Source organism: Petromyzon marinus, chromosome 55 (assembly GCF_048934315.1).
Source record: "Petromyzon marinus isolate PM22_M1 ecotype Great Lakes invasive population chromosome 55, UKy_Petmar_22M1.pri1.0, whole genome shotgun sequence".
Lineage (NCBI taxonomy): Eukaryota > Metazoa > Chordata > Hyperoartia > Petromyzontiformes > Petromyzontidae > Petromyzon > Petromyzon marinus.
This window is the reverse complement of record NC_133721.1, coordinates 6,082,108-6,101,134: the sequence shown is the minus strand read 5'-3', so window position 1 is coordinate 6,101,134 and position 19,027 is coordinate 6,082,108. Positions and strand designations below refer to the sequence as shown.

The following is a 19,027-nucleotide window of genomic DNA, read 5'->3' as shown; positions in this document are numbered from 1 at the left end:
TTGCCTCCGGAAGAGATTTCAGGTGTTAACTCGAGCCCCTACCACCGATCCACCCCAAATAGCCACACACAATACACCTACGCGCATTTAATCGCTCATTCAGCCACGCAACAACCCCCCCTATCCCAGCCACTCAACTACGCACACACCTACCCAACAATGGATCCACCCACTCACCCAGCCACTCACCCAACCACCCAGTCACTCACCAAACCCCACAGTCACTCACCGAACCCCACAGTCACTCACCCAACCACCCAACCGTGCACTTAGCTACGCATACACTCATCCAACCATGGACCCCACCCACTCACCCAACCACACAGCCACTCACCCAATCACCCAGCCACGCGCACCACCACCCAATCACGCGCCCAACCACTCACCCAACCACACAGCCACTCATCCAACCACCCGGCCACTCACGACAACCGCCCAACCACGCACTCACACCACCCCCCGCCGCTACATACACAATGGCTCAACCACACATTTGAGCACGTATCCACTCACCCAGTCACACCGCCACACAACATTCCCACACCCCCCGCTCGAGCAGCCTACGGGACCCCGCCCTCCCCACGGCAAAGTTGCGTCGTGTTTGGCGAAGCCTCCCCTCTATGCCTGTTTTTGCTGCTTGCTCAGTGGCTGCGACTGTGGGCGCCCCTCTCTCTCTCTCTGCGGTGTGAGTGTGTGCGTCTCTCTATCTCTCTGTGTGCGTGTGTGGGGTGAAAGTCGCGCCTCTCCGTCTCTCACTCTCTGTTGGTCTCTCGTCGCCGCGAAGCTCTTCTGCTACCGAGCCCTTTAGAGCAAAGGGCGCTCTCTATATCTCTGTGTGGTGTGAGTGTGCGTGTCTGTCTCTCTCTGGATCTCTCTCTCTCTCGGCGTCTCTCGCCACGCGGGTTTTACGCTGGGTCGCCTGTCTCCGTCCGTGTGTCCGACGTGTCGAGCGTCGGGGTTACTACTGCGGCACGCACGGAGGCTTTTCGTCTCGCCTCGCGTTGGGTTTCGTCCTTGCAAGTTTTCGCGGAGAGGTAGGTTGGGCGTCTGGTTCCACAGCAGAAACCACATGTGGGAGTCTGTTGCGCAATAGGGCGCATGCATTGAGCTCAGCCATAACATGCACATGTATACCGTGTGTGTGCGCACAGTGACGTGTATATGGGGAGCGGTAGTGCAGCGGTGAGCGCGCTGCACTCGGAACCCGGCCACTTGGGTTCGATTCCCGGTCACGGTTAACCCCAGCGAAGATTATCTGAGCCGGTTCTGGGCCTCTCCTAGCTCGACTCAGCCTCAAATGAGCATCTGGTGCGGTGTCTAAACATCGCCACGAGGGAGACAAAGGCGGCCGGGCGTGGTTCTGGTCACCCACCCCCTCGCGTGCCATGCCGGGCTTCATAGGTGCTGGCTAACAGCACTTGCTCCTACAGTCTGTTAAGGCTATACGGGGAAACTTTGTCATTGTAAATAGAGTGATATGTGGATATAGAGCACACAGATTATTTCTAATTAGAGTCTCTTATAGAGCTCACTGATGTGTTTTTTATTCAGATTCTATCGCGTTGTTTATTCCACGTGATGTCCGACAATCGAATGTTTAACTTCTTTGCGAAGTGAACATTCCATTATAAAGTTCTCCCTCGGGGAAATGGATGTTCAGTTCCGTTCCTGAAGAAGAAATTCCCACCATGTGGAGCGAAACGTCGTACACCGCGCGGTTAACATTCCGAAAACACGTACATCGGAGAGAGCTATAACACATCCGCGAAAGAGCGAGGCAGCGGTTATCATGATCTCACCCTGAGCATCATACTGGACATCTGTGAAAAAGAGCTTTGTAACTCCAGCATAAATAATAATTATGATTCTGATCTTTGGAAGTTGCAAGCGATTCAGGCGGGGCAGTATTATGTTGGGCAACAGTGTGTCAAGAGAGTGGTAAACAGATGTAATGAGTGTGTGTGTGTGTAAGTTTATCGAGATTGGTGGGAGAACGTGTACAGACTTTGAATTTAAACTTAGTTTCCTTTCCGAGTATTTATCTAAATATTTCTTTTTCAATGGGGCATCTACGAATGATGCACCCTCTTTTACGTTTGCAACAAACAAAAATCTCAAACATGGTTCTGTAGTCTCTCTGGAATAATGATCAGAGACGGTTAGACTCCGTCGGGTGAGCTGTTGGATTGTAAATTCTTTAAAGCACGCGAAGGGTACCCCCCCACCACGGCCACGCGGGCAGGGCCCGAACTCAGTTCACCTCGTTGGGGACCACGTGGCCACTGGACGATATTTACCCGGGGCACTACTGCCAAGCATCGACGAGTAGCCGAGTGGAATCGTCGTTGACCCGCCAACGATGCGCTCCTGAACGTGGGAGCGCTCGACCGCTTCCGTCGAGCCTCTTATCAGAATCAGAATATTTATTTATCCTGGAAGAATCCGATGAGCTCTAAAGCTTTTTTTTCACGGATGTCCAGTTAGGGGCGGGTAAGAACGTTACAACAGCAATCAGTGACGGAAGTCATTTTTGTTTTTATTTTAAACATAATTGTTGATCACGGTAGGCCCAAAGGTACCAAACATCAAGCCGGCCAGGAACAAAAAGCACTCTCAGAATTGTCATCGATAAAACGAGTAAAGACTCGTGGGTTCGATCCCGACCCTGACGCGTGCTGTAGGTTTTGAGTTCGCGGCGTCTCTCAACCCGTGGTCGCGTGGGTCTTTCTCTGAACTCCTCCGGGATTTTCCCTCCACACTTAGAAACCTGGTTAGAGAGTCCACCAAAGAAGACAGAGTCCACACTTTACATGCATCAATAATACGTGGCTGAGTCTTGATTTGAAGCTATAATTGTCAACGTGATAAGCAACTTCGTTGAGCTCTCATTTGTGGCCAAAGCGATGTAACTCAGTGGACCTTTATACCTGGTCAAATTAAACATAGTTTAGTTTATCTCTTAGTGACAGATACGAGTTAACACGTTTTGTGAACGTGGGCAAGCTGGTTCAGCGCTTGCGGTAAAGAGAAGATGGTCAGAGAGGATCGGTGTCGATGTGTCTTTGCCCCGCGCCAAACGGTATTTTTATTCGAAAGTGCTCCACAGACCCCGGTGAATGGTCGCTCTGTTATCCGCATCGCGCTCCGCCGTGCCCAGGAAAGCGCCCTTCGCTTTGCGACTCTCACGACTCTCGTCGCACGACGGTGCCCCCCGCCCCCTCCCCCTCTGCTCCCCCCCCCCCTGCTGCTGTTGCTGCTGTGCGTAATCCCGGTCGGGTGACTCTGCGCGCTGGCCCTGCCTGCTGACCCTGCCGCAGCTGCCCCTGCCCGCTGCCCCTGCCCGCTGCCCACTGCGCTAGCGGCGCTGTTGTCTCGAGAGCGGTGCGGCGAGAGAGAGAGAGAGCGAGAGGAGAGGCCATGGGGAGAGACGGCATGGGAGGAAGGGAGGAGGCAGGGAGATGAAGCTCATTGTGGATGGAGTTTGAGAAAGAGTTGATCAGCACATGAAGAGGGGAGCAAGGGACAAGAAAAGTTGTAGAGCAGCCCGAAGACTGGCTTAAGCCTGGAGCTGTGGATGCTATTGTTGTTACGCATATATATTAAATACTCGCGTGCAAGTGATTATATGTAGGTATGTTTAACTTATTTGGCGCCGTATGTAGCCAATCGTGCTAATCGGAGGTGCGGTGGAAGGACAACAAACTGAACACAACAACACGCAGTTCTAAATAAATACGTTTACAATCTTGATGACTTAAAAGTGCACAGCTCCCAGTGGCTTCCTAATATTCGGAAGGAAGAGCGCATGGAGCTCAACTGAAAGCACGCGATGCGGTGACCACCTTTGTCCGATGGCTATAAGTGACTAAACGTGCTGGATAGTGCTTGGATGGGTGACCACCACGCATGAAAAAAACAGGTGCTATAGGCTGCTGCTGCTGCTGCCCACTGTGCTACGTTGTGGACAGCAGAAGATAGATTGAAGCCAAATCCATCGTTGTGCTGCTGAACCTCTATGGTCCCACTGCTATGCCCGTTTCATTTGCCCAAATGAAACCAAGTCCGAGTGCTTTTCCCTCCACGTGTTTCCCTGTTGTTGTTGTTGTTGTTGCCGCTGTTGTTTTTGTTTGTTGTTGTTTGAATCTCGTGGGTGTTTTTTGTTTGTTGTCCGGGCGGCCTGCAATAATGTCCTTCTGTAACGATGGGATCTGTCCTGGTCATTTACAGATATTGTATGAAGCGCCCTCGCTACGAACTGGACGGACAAAGCACGTCTACGTGAGGTATCCGCGCGTTCTCGCCCCTGGTTAAATACCCGAGGCCTGCCGCGGTGGGTAATCAGGTCTTGTCTGGGCATCGGCCTGGCAAAAAAATCTCGACAACTGGCATCTTGCTCCTGGACTTATCGCTGCCATGCGCAGGAATAGAATCAAATAGTGCCGCGTTGTGCAATCGGAGGAGGGGGAGGAACACACAGTGGAGGAGGAGGAGGCATGTGCGGTGCAAAGGCAACGAAAGGGCACAGGGCATCGGTCTCCGCAAACCGCTCGTATAATGACACGGACATGGGGATCGTATCGAAGGGTAGTTAGTGGCAGCCGTCCTGGGGAAAACCGATGAGGCTCCAGATACTAATAGGGCAGTGGTCGTGGCGTGTGTCGGCGGGAGAGTCTAGCCTATATCCTGTGTCGTGTGCCTGGCCCGGTAGCGGCGTTTAGAGGCCACGCGATACCCGTGCGTCATGCGCGTGCCCTATTTTCGTACGCGTGCCAACGCCGCGGCAGCACCTATCGCTGGGAGATCAATTAAACGCGATACGTTAAACGGTGACAGATTGGCGAAAACCACGACCTTTGCGTGCCCATGTGTACGGGTTTTCTTTTTCCGGAACGCGTTATCGGTCGTGCTCTGAGCCTGCTCGGGTGCATACACGAGTAGTGGGCTTTCAATGGTCCCGGGGATTTCTGGAAAGAGCTTTTTGGAAAATGTTTACGACGCGTACGAGGAGTGCGCGAGTGCGCTTGGGTAATGCGATATGCGGCGCGTTGGTGCTCTTCATCGTAAGCCGATACTCATATCTACAAACTAGGAGAGGAAGTATCGGATTCTCTCTGTCTCTCTCTCAACAAACCAGCCACATGGCCATGCCGCCTCCGTGTAGCGATTAGCACGCTGGACTTGCAATCCAGAGGTCACCCCTTTGATCTCCCCTGCGTGTCAGTTTAAACAATAATCGTGCAATGTTCTCAAATCCCCCCCCTGCCACTCGCCACCTCGGGTCCCACCCAGCAGGAGAATCAGAATGGGGAACTTTTATTTATTACTGGAGGGATGCGATTAGGCAATCAAACTCTCGTTCACAGATGTCCAGTAGGGGCACGGGGTCAGAGCGTTACAATAAAAATACTATTGCACGACAGGAGTGCAAAGTGTAGAAAGGTAAGGAAATCACGAAAGTTATATATAAATAAAACTAAACTATTTTATCTTACCACGTGAAGTCCAATGAGCTATTAGCTCCTTTTTCAGAAGCGACCTGGCCACGAATGATAGCTCAACGAAGTGGCTTATCACGTGGGAATTTATAGCAGCAGGAAAATCCACTGAACGCACTTTGATTCTCAATGTATAAATGTGTGTGGCAGAGCGAGTCTATGATCGGGGTCAGATCGCGAGTGATGGTGGTGGGGTTAAAATGCTCGTGCACCCACGTCTTCCAAGACGCCTGAACAACTGTGGAGGAGTATGCCAAATTCCAGCCAGCATCACCAATCTTGTAAAATCTTGAACATTCATTGAGTCGTTTTGCCTGGATAAAGTTTTGAACATGTATGTTGAACTTGAACTTATTTCGCACCATACTTGGCCCACTGTCCTAATTGGAGGTGCAGGCGAAGAACAATCTAAACACAAAAATCGGTTAAAATTTTTTATTTGTCAATCAAGATTATTCAAGAGTCTGTAGCTCCAGCGACTTTCTAATATCGGAAGGAAGAGCGTTCCAGACGGCCGCAGAAGCGCATCTGAAAGCGCGCGATGCAGTGACCATCTTTGTTCGACGGTTAGCCAGAAGCCACTGCTGTGAGCATGACTGGAGTTCACGTGATGGTGGTTTGTGCTCCTTGACGGACACAATACACAGTAATCACAATTAGTCCATCCGCAGGCCCCATGTGGTGGGGTAAAGTGTGGGTGCTCACATCGATTCAAAGATGTTTGCCGAGCGTGGATGAGTCCGCCAAAATGCCCTCCACAAAAGGGTTCTCTCTAATGGAGGCCCTTCTGCAAGCGGTGGCGTGGGTGAGGGATCGCAGGGCTGCGCCTTTACCGTAGAACAGGCCACGTGAATCGTCACCGCGTGCAACGTTAGAGCGATTTATCATCGAGTGGGCTGACATTCCACGGAGAGAGCAAGCACTTGACCGCGATGCAGTGCGACATCCCACGGTTGCTCCTTTGGGGGGGCCCCTGTAAGCTTATAGATCGCCGCATAGCACGTGTTTCAATTGAATTCTGGGCAGTCTTTTCCACTTGCAGATGTTAATGATCAAACGGCTCCCTCGGTGGACGCCTATAATTAGTGTAATAAATGAATGTTACTGGTTTTGATAAAGGGCCACTGCTTAGAAGCACGTTGTTTCTGCTGTGCGGGTGGACGTGATCAGTCGCGCTATGTCAATCCACTGCTGGATGAGGGCCTCCACAGGCTGTGCGGGCCGTGGTGTGGCGTGGGGTTACACAACCATACTTCACCACGCTGGTCGGTGTCTGTCAGTGAACGCGGCGAGCATAGGCGGGGGAGCGTAGAAGTGCAGTACAAATGTTTTATTCCGCTGCGCTGACCACCCCGTAGTCCCGCAGCAGCAGCAGCAACCTATAAGAACCTGGTATGCATGGTGGTGGTCACCCATGCAGGCACGATCCAAGCTCAGCGCCACTTGGCTTGTGAGGTGCAGTGAAACTGGGATGCGTGTTCCGGGTGGTGCTGTGCCTGATTGTAAGGCAGTGTCAACAAAGAATTTGGTCAGAGAATTGTATTTTCATCATAATGGTTTTTGGGTTAGATCGCATAAATATGAACCTGCTGTTAACCACCCACCACCCGACCCCCTGACACCTGCTGTATATTTGGAGTTTGCGGTGTCTCTTTCTCTCTCTCTCCCCGTGGTCGCGTGAATTTTTCTCCCGGGTCCTCCGGTTTTTCCCTCCACATCTAGAATCAACACCACGCGTTTAGAGTATTTGGCTGCTGCCATAAATTTTCCACACGATGATGATAAGCCACTTCCTTGAGCTACCATTTGTGGCCAGATGGCTTCTGTTAAAGAGCTACGTAGCAGCTCCGTGGGCCTTGCCTGGTAAAATAACAAAAAAAGTAGTTCAGTTTGCTTAAACCCCTTTCCAACGCGCGTTTGTCCTTGGGAAATATATGGAATTAGCAGCTTGGAAGCTTGAGACGACGGGGCGGCTGCCATGGCAAACCGCGTCTGCACGTTACACCAAGTTTTGGCCAGTAACCATTTTAATCGTCTGACCGGTCTTCGATAGGCCGAGTCCCTGATCGCAGCACAAGCTTGCAAATAACATATTCTTAGCTCTTTCGGTAAAGTCACGTTGAAGGGAAACAATAAAATATATATGTTATATATATGTATAATATATATTTTATTATTTTATTGTTTCCCTTCAACGTGACTTTACCGAAAGAGCTAGGAATATGAATTACTGCAGTCACGAAAGCTTTAAATCAAAATTTTGCAAATAACAGTTTGGTTCATATTGGATCACCTATCTTTACGAGTTAATACTCTTCCCCCACCCCACCCCCCTCCCCAGTTACCTACGGGGTGGTTAGGGTGGGGGTTCGGGTAATGATTGTAACCTTGGTTATGAAGCTTCTACAGCGTGCGTCGAGTTGAATGACCAACAGAGGGAAGGAGCCTTCGTGGGCGTGACCGAAAGGGCAGGTGGGGAGAGTTCCTCGGGAATTTTTGGGAATGAAACGCATTGCCTGCATGTGTGCGTGTTGAACTTCTTTCGCACCGTACATAGCCATGTGTGCTCCGTACGGTGTGGCTACCACAGCAGTGTCATGTAGTTATAGGAATAATAATGTAGCAGTGGATGGAGAGTGACCCACTATGAACGTAAGATTGCAGTGATAAGCTTTTTGCAAGCATGCGATTTTAACTGTGCTATGTTTTATTATGGTTGTTTCCTTGTCCAGTAACTCCTTTAATTAGTCACGATAATATATTTTTTTTCAGGAGGGCTGCACACTGCATGGGACGTTTGACTCGTTCTGTTGTCCTCAGTGTTTGGCTTCCCGTGGAAGGAAACTGATATAACAGAGAACACTGCACGAGGCATACGAGGGGATAATACTCAAAGGTCGTGGCAGACAGGGCAGGAACCCACTTCCTGTACTGCTACCTCGAGGCCACCTTGCAGCCCGGCACATTTGTGAAGTTCACAAATCTACCGAAACTATTTGCTTCAAAGCACCAGAATATGGAATGCGTATTGTGATTTTAATTGAGGTCTGCCGATTGGCTAGGAGGTCAGAGGGCTGGGTTGGCACCACTGATGTCCTGGGTTCGAATCCAGGCAGCTGACCGTGATTAAACCGTGATCCCAAGTGTAGCGAGGTGATGGTGGTCTCAGCCCGGTCACCAATGATACTGCACAATCAAAGCCATCGCGTTGACTTTAGTTGTGCACATTTTGGCTAAATAACACGCTCTGTGAATTCAGTTTGACTGCGATGCAATGACTATTGTGTATATTACTCTCAGCGACAGAGTTCGTCGTTGACCAGAGCTCACTCGGAGGGATCTTAGAGGTAGTTCTGTAACATCCACTCCAGCGGGCTTTCCGCCAGCACGAAGGCTCTTTCCTCTGCCCTGCGAGAGATCCGAACGGTCGATTTAATCTCATGGCGCGAGGTCGCCGATAGCACAATCTGAATGAAATTAGGGAAGGGAAAAAAAACATGAAAAGAAGACGAAAAATTAACTCCGTGCAACCAAGTGGGCCCAACGATTTGCGCTTCAAGAGCAAAAACTTTCCTACGGCGCAGTTCGTTGTATGTGGGTGTGCACGGGGGGGGGGGGGGGGGGGTTGCAAGGTGCAGCCGTAATTGCATTGTAAAACAAACAGTTACAAAAGTTAGGTGCAGTTTTTTTTCCGTGTGCGGACGCGCGCGACTTGCATAAGTTTCCACTTGGGACAAGAATGGGCGTTACTTGCTTTTTTTGGGAGTTTTTTTTCTCTCTTCCCCTGCGTTCACTATTTTTTTTAGTTCCGACTGTGACGACAGCCTTCCTGCTCTCGCCGTTCTGGCCACGTGGAGTCAAAGCAGCCGACGCAGAATATCGAAATATTGCATGCCCCATGTGACGTCGCATGCCATTTGATCAGAATGAGAATATTTGTTTCACTATATTTTTTTACTCGGTAAGGCCCCACTGAGCTACGTAGTTCTTTTTCAGAAGCGACCTGGCCATCACAAATTATCGCTCAAAAAAGTGGCTTATCAGCATGTGGAAGTTTATAGCAGCCAAATACTCTAAGCGCATGTTGATTCTACATCGGAGGGAAAAACCGGAGGAACCGGAGAAAAATCCACGTGATTACTGGAAGAGAGAGACCTGCAAACTCCAAATATACAACAGGCATTAGGGTCGGGACTGAACCCATGTCGTCCTGTATAACAGGCGAGGTAGTTAACATCTCGCCACCGCAGCGAGATGTGACTTGGGCAGGACGCGTCACTATTTGGGATGGCCAATGCTGGTTGGATAACCTTTAAAGCAAAACCTATTTTAATATGAAACTTAAGCATACATTTCTACTTTGCATAAAAACCATACACGTTTGTGTTTGAAGCGTTGTCTCTGTGTGTTACGTGTATGCACTGAAACATTTACAATCTGAGTACGACGGTTCGCCAGTAAATGTTGTGGCTTTGCTCTCCAACACACCGGTGTGCTGTACTAGTAACGAATTTGGCATGTTCTGTTTACGTGGCAAACCTTACTGATTGGCTGTGTCGGGTGGTGGCGGGTTTAACGACACATTTAGATATTTACGTGATCTAACCGCCCAAAAAACCTGATATTGGTCGCGAACGCCTAGGTGTTAAACGAGAACGTGTGTTTATATCCAATTTGTTATTTCGTTTTAATCCCAATGTAACGTTGTTGTTGCTGTTGCTTACACTTAGGTTGTTTTGCTTTGGCAGTAAATGGACCAAGTCACCTGCAATTGCGCCTGATGTAATCCGATCGCGCAAGCTGAGCAGGTCTGAGCCTGGATTGCAAACCACCGATTAAAACGCAGTCATTGTACACAGACTTGGGGGCTACATCGTCAGCAGAGGGCTGTGTGAGAAAGTATCCTGTTGTGCTGTATATCGATACTCCCTGCCTTCACCAAGCCAGACCTGTGGTATAGTCCAATAACCTTTATGACCTGTGCAGCGTGGGGAGGCCCTCATCTGGCACTGGATGAGCATTTACGCGATGTCATATATTTTATGCATCCCGTTTTCAAATATTGAACTCCGCGTTTCAATTTGCGTACTCCAGAAGCTGCTGTTCTTTTGGGACTGCCGGCCCCTTTACGACGTTTAAGCTCTTCGCTCGCCAATTTCGTTTTTGCACGCTGGAACCTGGTGCTTTTTTATGTTTCCCGGTGCAGTGTATTTATATTTTTTATTCACCCGCGTAGCAGTTGGGATGAAATAGATTTCCCGCTCGAGAGGGGGCTTCTCCCCCCTCAGCGCTTGCTGCATTGGCGCATTGCAACAATCCCATTGTGTCTGGATTAAAACAATGGAAATGTTGAAAAACATTGCGCAATTTAAACTTGAGCGGAGTCTTTATTTAAGCCACTGTGAAAACGTTATTTTCATTATGGTAACTCCTTCAAGGGGTTAAATAATAAACAGTCCACGCACATCGCAGGGAGGGTTAAATGTCTACAGCAAACATGTCCACATTACCACTTAGCCCTTTTTTTACAATGTTTTATGCATCCCATTTCCAATTATTGTGCTGTATATCTATGCTCCCTGCCTTCACCAAGCCAGACCTGTGGTATGGTCCAATAACCCCGATGACCTGTGCAGTGTTGGGTAGCAGCCCTCCAAACAAACTCAATCTATTTTGACATTGTTTTATCTTTTTAATAATCTCTATTTGCATTCAAAATAAGGAATTTAAAGTGTTTACATCTAAAACATTTGTAATGTTGCCTGAATTTACAATCTAGTGGCTCCTCAAAATACTGGGCTAATTCAATAATTCAGTCATGAAGACCCAGTATGTCGGGTTTTTTTCTTCTAAAGAAGAACCCCAGCTATTTGCATTAATAATAATAATGCATTTATAAAGCACCTTTGATCAATAATCTCAAAGCGCTCCAGAAAACACAGTAGCAGCATGATACGAACTCGTGAAACTAAAATCCATTTGCTGAATTGCTAAAAGTTGCATTCGAGTTTTTCAAAGATCCACAGGCCGGAGATCCCAGACGTTTCGTGGGAGAGAGTTCTGTTCGGAACATAAACATACCGTGTCAACCCATATGGTTTACCCCGTATTCTTGTACAGGGAAATTGAGTTTTCAGGTCCATACGGCGTACAGCCGTCATGTGTCGTTAAAACCCGCCACCACCCGACACAGCCAACTAGTAAGGGTTTGTCATGTAAAAAGAACGTGCCAATTCGGCACTAGTACAGCACACCGGTGTGTTGGAGAGCCAAGCCGCAACATTTACAATCTAAGTACGACGTTTCAGGCGACAGCCATATTTGTGGAGAAGTCTTACTGTTTCGTTCCTTATGTAGAGGCGTAGATGTGGTGACCACGCTTCTGCACTCTTACGCCAGATGAAGATAGTTGTATTTACTGGCGAAAAGTCGTACTCATATTTTAAATGTTAGTGGCTTGGCTCTCCAACATGTTCTGTTTACGTGAGAACCCTTACTAGTTGGCTGTGTCGGGTGGTGGCGGGTTTTAACGAAACAATACGCGATCTAACCCAAAATACCTCTATTATGGATGATATTGGTCGCGAAAGCCTACTTGCAAAAATTAAATTGTCTTTGTTTCTCCCTTGTGATGGAACTTTGTAGGATAAACGTTGAGATTTATAAGGGGCACGGGGTGACCAATAAGATCTGAATTGGTCTGTAATAAGGTAGGCACTGATAAGGGGTTGACAGATTAGTTGAAACACCATATTTAGCCCGTTTGCAGCTTACAATGCTATCATTTATTGTTACATTCCAAAAATATGACAAAAAATCAATAGAAAAGAAAGCTAAAAAACCCCACTCAAATCAAAGAAACCCGCAAATCAATTGTGGAACTTGCAATCCAACTATACAGGGCCTCCTCTACTTATGAACGAGTTAGGTTCCTGAGGTCTGTTCGCAAGTCTAACTGTACTCTTGTCGATTCCAAACATGTTATACGGCATGTACACGAAACACGGGGAATGGCTTGAAAAGTCGGATAATCTGTAGATGCCACTGGTTCTTCACGTTCTGCATATGTAGATTCCACTGCCGCCGTCCATTGTGTGGTGGTTGAACCTACGACTCTCGGTCCGAACAGGCAACTGGACATACGTACCGGGTTTGTTCGTATCTCTGCAAGTTTGTAAGTCGAATGTTCGTATGTAGAGGAGTCCATTTACAGCAGTTGCTGTACAGAACTGGCTCGGCAACTGCCCCTGGCGTGTGGCGTTTCTGTGCAGCTAACACCACGTGCCGTGAAGAAGAGCCACTTCCCGAGAAGTTGGATGTCATGTTTTCCTTTTAAAGCCTCACGGTGCTCTTGACGGGGAATTCGCTTGTGCATCACTGCCAATGGAGCAGCAGCATCACCAGATGATTTGACAACTCGGCGCTGCTTTGTCACGCTCTTCAAGTTTACGGCCGTCTGGCGTGCAATGTTTGTCAACGTGATTCCAATTTCCTGAACATTTTTTAGCGGTTCTTCCTAAAACCCCCCAACCTCTCGTGACCTGCGTGCATGTGCAACTTAATTGCCAATTGTTGCTCAAGTCGTTCTCGCGTCCGATTGGCACTGTTGGCGACCTACGGTGGGAAGGAAGTGCAACATACACATGCATACCGGTGAGTGCAGCCATGATGCTCACTGATTGCGACTTAACCTACCAACCACTTGCTGTAGACCAAGCAGGAAGGCAGGCAGGCATGCAGGAAGGCAGGCATGCAGGAAGGCAGGCATGCAGGAAGGCAGGCAGGCACGACAACACTAGCAGCAGAATGCATTTTCAGTGGCAACAGCAGACATGCAGCAGTGGCATGCATGATGTCAGCAGCAGAACGCATAGCAGCAGCAGTAGACCGTAAAACAGCAACAGCAGTCTGGTTCATGAAGTTATATTTGGCAAAAGATTTGCTGGATAAACTTCAGGCTTCTCTAGGCCTAGTGAGGCTTGGTGATGATGGAGAGGTGTGTGTGCGTGGGGAGTGGTAGTGTAGCGGTTCGCGTGCTGCGCTACAAACCTGGTGACCCGGGTTCAATTCCAGCTCACGGCCAACACAAGTGCTGATTATCTGTAGCCAGTCCGGGGCCTCTCCTCAGTAGACTCAGCCTAAAACATACTTGCTGGTACGGTGTGGAAACATTGCCACGAGGGAGATAAAGGCGGCTGGGTGTGGTGCTGGCCACCCACCCCTTCATGTGCCGTGCCGGCCTTCATAGGTGCTCGCTAACAGCACTTGCTTCTACAGTCTGTTCAGGCTATACGGGGATCTTTCTTTTTTTTGTGTCCCAGCATGTGATATAATCAATGAAATGGAAAAGTTTAAATATAATTCCCGGAAAATTGCCAAAAGGTCGTCCACGAGAGCGCTGCCCCGACACATGATATCGTGACCGTATCTGCCAGCGATGGCGATTTCAACGCGCGTGCCTCTGTTCTCCCTGTAGGCCTGCCTTCGGCTGCAACGCCCGCGAGTGGAGCCGACGCCGTCTCACCGTGGAGGTTGCCTCTCTTGTGGGGAAATCGCTTGCAGCTAAAGGCCCGGAGTTGGTGGTGTGGCGTGGGAGGGGTGGGGAGGAGTGGTGGCGGGGGGACCTCAAATAACCTGACAAGTTCACGTTCAACGACATCGATCACCCTCTTCGATCGTTCGCCAGAAGAGTTAAAAAAAATATTCACCCTGCGAGGGGGGGTGGGCTACTCCCAAAGCCGTCCACTTTACTCGGTCACCAACCCCGGAGTGAACATTTTACACCGTTGCTGATCAACTCGCCACCATCCAAAGAAGAAAAAGGCCGTAGGTTTTTCCTCATCTAGTGGAAATTGCTGAGCGCGAATTATGCCCCGCGTGTTTCGCCTCGTGGGGGTTTATCTCGCATTGAAGTGAACCGAAATCACCTCGTGTGAGAATTTATAAAATAAATCACTTGACTTCTTTACCCCTTTAGAGCTCCTCCTGTGTAGGCTCAGTCCTCCAGCAGAGTGTGGTGGGCGCAAATAGTTGCAGGGCTGTGCCTCTACCCCCACTGCCTTCGCATAGTTTTCAACTTTGTCGATGACTATCGTCAGTAGTACCACACAAAACTGAGGATGGTCGTTTGAGGATCGGATTACACGGCACTCGATGTTGCTGGGTAGGGCTTGATTGATACAGGATAGCCACAGATAAAATTGGGCCCCGTCAGATATTTATAGACGGAGAAGCGGCGGCGGGCCATTGGTGGAGGGGATATTAATACTCCCAAGACACAAGCCCCACTTTTATCTTTGCATTTCGGCTAAGTAGTTATCTCTTCTTCAGAGGCAGAGATATGTATTTTTAAAAATATATTGGAATTTTAGCCGCGCAGCCGTCAAGCGTTTTATGATTAATATCTGCTCGCGTAAAAATAGCTCTTAAATCAATTTGAAACTTGCCAAATTAGCCACCTCCAGGGTGCACGGGGGTGGGTGGGGGGGACTCCCCAGCGGTACGTAGTGCCCACGACCCGCGATTCCCTCTGCCGTGAACGCGACGGCGGCGATGGCCGACAATTTCAACTCGACTGCGGGCCCTACGGTGAGTGCCAACGGGAGCGACGAGCATCGCTGCCAGCTGAACAAGGCCTTCCAGCATGTCCTGCTGCCCACCTTCTACAGTATCGCCTTCGTGCTCGGTCTCATCGGTAATGGCCTCGCCCTCTGGATGTTCAGCTCGGCGCGCATGCGCCCCTGGACGAGCATTACGGTCTACATGTTCAACCTGGCCCTCGCCGACCTCCTTTACATATTCACACTGCCCTTCCTCATCTTTTACTACCTCAACCGCACCGACTGGATCTTCGGCGAGGCGTGGTGCAAGGCGGAGCGCTTCATCTTCCACGTGAACCTCTACGGGAGCATCCTCTTCCTCACGTGCATCTCAGCGCACCGCTACGCCGGCGTGGTGCACACCATGCGCTCGCTCGGGCGCCTCAAGCGCCGGCACGCACGCCTCGTGAGCGCCGTCGTGTGGGCCGTGGTGGTCGCCGAGGTTTTCCCCAGCCTCATCTTCGCCAAGACGGGCAATAACCACTCTGGTGGCAAGACCTGCTACGACACAGCACCGGAGGATGAGTTGGAGCGCTACCTGACCTACAACGTGGCCGTGACGGTGCTCGGCTTCCTGGTGCCCTTCGTGGTCATCCTCGTGTGCTATGGCTTCATCGCGCGCAAGCTCGTGCAACACCAGCTGTCCAACGCCACGCTGCGGCAGCGCTCGCTGCGCCTCGTCGTCATCGTCATGATCTCCTTCTCCGTCTGCTTCCTGCCGTACCACGTGATGCGCAATGTCAACATCCTGGCCCGCCTCTACCTGGGGCCCAGCGAGTGTGAGCTGTCGGCCCGCATCTATGCCGTCTACCAGGTGACGCGCGGACTTGCCAGCATCAACAGCTGCATCGACCCGGTGCTCTACTTCCTCGCGGGTGACACCTTCCGCCGGCGTGTCAGCACTACCAAGCGGCGGCGGCAGCAGCAGCAGCAGCACCATCCGCTCACAGCCAAGCGGCTGCCTGTGCTGGAGCGAGCCGCGCAGGAGGAGGAGGACAGCGTGCCTCGGTCCTTCAACACCATCACCGAGCAGGCAGAGGACAAGAGCAAAGTGTCGTACATCAAGGCTGAGCAGTGAGCCGGGACGTGATGAGGAGGGGGAAGAGGTGGTGGTTCGAAGAGCGGGAGGAGGTGGTGCGATGAGGAGGTGGTGCGATGAGGAGGAGGAGGTGCGAGAAGGAGCAGACACAATGAGGTGGAGGAGGTGCGGAATGGCCCCGGTGCCTTGTCGTTCGATGAACCACTTTGAACCCTCCGGCCCCACCTATCTCACTCACTCATCGCTGCAGTCGTCGCAGAACCTTGGTGCAGCCGTCGCAATTCTGCGACCCCGGCACCCGTTATCACGAGCGTCGAGTCGACCGCGCCAACTGAACTCTCGCAATGGTCTAGTGGACGCCCCCCCCCCCCCCGGCCCCGGCCCCACAGCGTGGCCGCTGCATCTCCTGGAGTCCCTAGCACTTTGTCCTCGACAAAAAAATTGCTTTGTTGACGTGTAGGTTAACCGGCACCACCCCAGTCAGGTCAGATGGCGTGTGTATCCATCACCAGCGGAACACGACAGATTCCGAATGTTTATTTATACTGGAGGAATACGATGAGCTACAAAGCTATTTTTCACATATGTTCAGTGGTGGCGGGGGGGGGGGTCAGAAGGTTACGACAATGTGCATGACCCTCAGACGTGCGCGCCCTTTAAGTTAAGCGGAGATGTATACAAATTTTAAAAGTGGGGTTTTACGGAGGCTGTACATTTGTGGTACGTGATCTCAAGCAGAACACCTCCACCGATCGGCACCCTGGCGCTGCCTGTGACGCAGAGGCCGCCGGCTCGATCCGATATCCCTGTGGCCCCCCTCTGCCTACCCAATGGTGTATGCACGTACGTGACCCCCGCGAGTGCGGTCAACCGTTGGGTGCTCTCAGCAGCTCTTTCAAGGTGTCTGGCCGGCGTGGAGGCCGGCGTGGAAGGGTAAAGGCCCAAAAATGTCTGTCAAGAGGTTGGCTCTCTAGAACTCCCCTCGAGTTGGGGCGGCGGGGGGGGGGGGAGGCCCTTACCCGGCCAGCAGTGGCACGAGGAACTGAGCACTTGCAGGGCTTGCGCCCCCTTTAACGACGCTTCTCGTTCTTTACACTGCACCGTTGAGATGCGCACTTCTGGCTTTTGGCGATGGAAGCTGGAGAGGAAATACGCGCCTAAAAATCGAACAAAAACTTTTCATTTCTCCGAAATGTGAACAAACTGCTCCTCCCCCCCCCCCCCCCCCCTAATGACCACCCCCCCCCCCCTCTTGAATGTTCTCAAGCCGTTGTTAAAACGCGACTATTACCTGGATGTAGCCTAAACTGTAGCCACCCGGGCTCTCACTTTATGTACATTTAAAACTAAAGACTTGCATTTACTTATCGTCACTTGTTGACATTAACTTATTGGTCTTCTTATTTTACCGTGGGACCGCATGCGTGCGTGCGTGTGTGCGTGCAGCACATAGTGTGCAATTTGGTGGTAATTTTTATTTTTTTTAATCCTAACAGCGAATAGAATGTGTGTGCGTGCGCGTAAACCGTGAGCAGTGGCGGCGAGACTGATATTTAATAAGAGGTATTACAAATTAAAAACCAACGGTCCAGCAAATTTTAACGTGACGGCGAGCACTTGTCCGAGCAAAGGCGCCGTGTCGGCGTTTTGAACTGCGCAGATGCTCCGATGGAAAAACCGGAGTAAGGGAAAATCCTCCCGCATTGTTACATGGCAAGGATTTGAAACCTGCCATTCTCACGAGTGAGAAACGCAATGACGCGCGTCCGTATTAACCACGCTGGCAGAGATTTGAGTGGAGTTGTGAAGGGTTTGGACGTCCGTGGCCAGAGAATGAAATAAATGTCGTAGGTATTTTTTCACGACTCGGTGGTTTGTGTGGCTCATTTGCATCGCCCAACGCCCAACGTTTCGCGCGAAAACTAAACGAGCATTCACTACCATAGAGGATCTACAACAGCAATGTTGTTGTTTGTAGACTTACCCCTTACCTCTCTCTCATCTCGCTCTCCTCCCTTCCATGTGTAGCACCATAGATGGAACGGTACCTCGTACCGTCAGGGGAGGGGCTGCAGCACCAGCCCAAGAGGGGAGGGGCTGCTGGGGGCTGCTGGGGGCTCAGGATCCCCAGACAGCTAAGCCCATTGGGGGGGGGGGGGGGCTGCGGGGGAGTCTACGATCCCTCGCAGCCCCACCCCTCAATGGGCAAGGGGCATAAAAGGGGACCTCCCAAGGCAGTCTGGGACCAGTTGAAGACCAAAGTCGAAGACCAGCTAGATAGGACCCTGGACCCTCTCGACCCGCTGTCCTTGTCAGGGCTGGGACGCTGTGCGGGCCGGTGGTGGGACTCTGGGACTCCCGGCCCCACGCCCTTGAGGGCGAGGTCCGAGGAAGCCAGAGTCTAGACCCGCACCTTGGCTGGGTTGGGTCAGGGTAGCCTCCCCCTAGGTAATTATAGCGGATGACCCGAGAGCGTTGCCAGTGTCAAGGCACGCTCGGAGTAGTCTGTGTCGCTAGGCTGAACAGTGTATGAGGAAGACTGTTGGAGGGCTGTATATAATAAAGAAGTTACCTATCCAAAGTATCTCCGGAACCCACTACACATGCACACTCCTACCTCCCCCCTCTGACTTTACTCCCCTCCACGCACTCTCTTACCTCACCCTTATCTCCCTCTCTCTATTCCCCTCCGCAGACTCTCTTACCTATCGCCTCACTCCAATCCTTTCAACACTCAATCACTCTTTACCTCGTCATCGAGTGGAAATCTATTCCCCAGCCGTCCGTGCTGTCAGATTCCTGCCCACAGCGCCCTGTCCCAGTCCAGGTTCAAGACCTTTCTCCCCCTCTGCTCCCACTGCCTCCCAGTGTCTTTAGATGAAAATATGCCCGCC

At 50.8% G+C, this 19,027-nt stretch overlaps 1 protein-coding gene across 3 annotated transcripts; it reads left to right on the top strand.

The window, feature by feature from the left end:
- Positions 1-333: 333 nt before the first annotated feature.
- On the top strand, positions 334-16,752 carry LOC116954440 (P2Y purinoceptor 1-like). Of its 3 annotated transcripts, XM_032974947.2 has the most exons (3): positions 334-1,034; positions 4,228-4,283; positions 13,972-16,752. In XM_032974947.2, the coding sequence occupies exon 3, from the start codon at positions 15,048-15,050 to the stop codon at positions 16,170-16,172; it is 1,125 nt and encodes a 374-aa protein (XP_032830838.1). In that variant the 5' UTR covers positions 334-1,034; positions 4,228-4,283; positions 13,972-15,047; the 3' UTR covers positions 16,173-16,752. The 3 variants fall into 3 exon arrangements, with proteins under 3 accessions (XP_032830838.1, XP_032830837.1, XP_032830839.1); XM_032974946.2 differs by lacking the exon at positions 4,228-4,283; XM_032974948.2 differs by lacking the exons at positions 334-1,034; positions 4,228-4,283 and adding an exon at positions 7,686-13,148.
- The last annotated feature ends 2,275 nt before the right edge of the window (positions 16,753-19,027 follow it).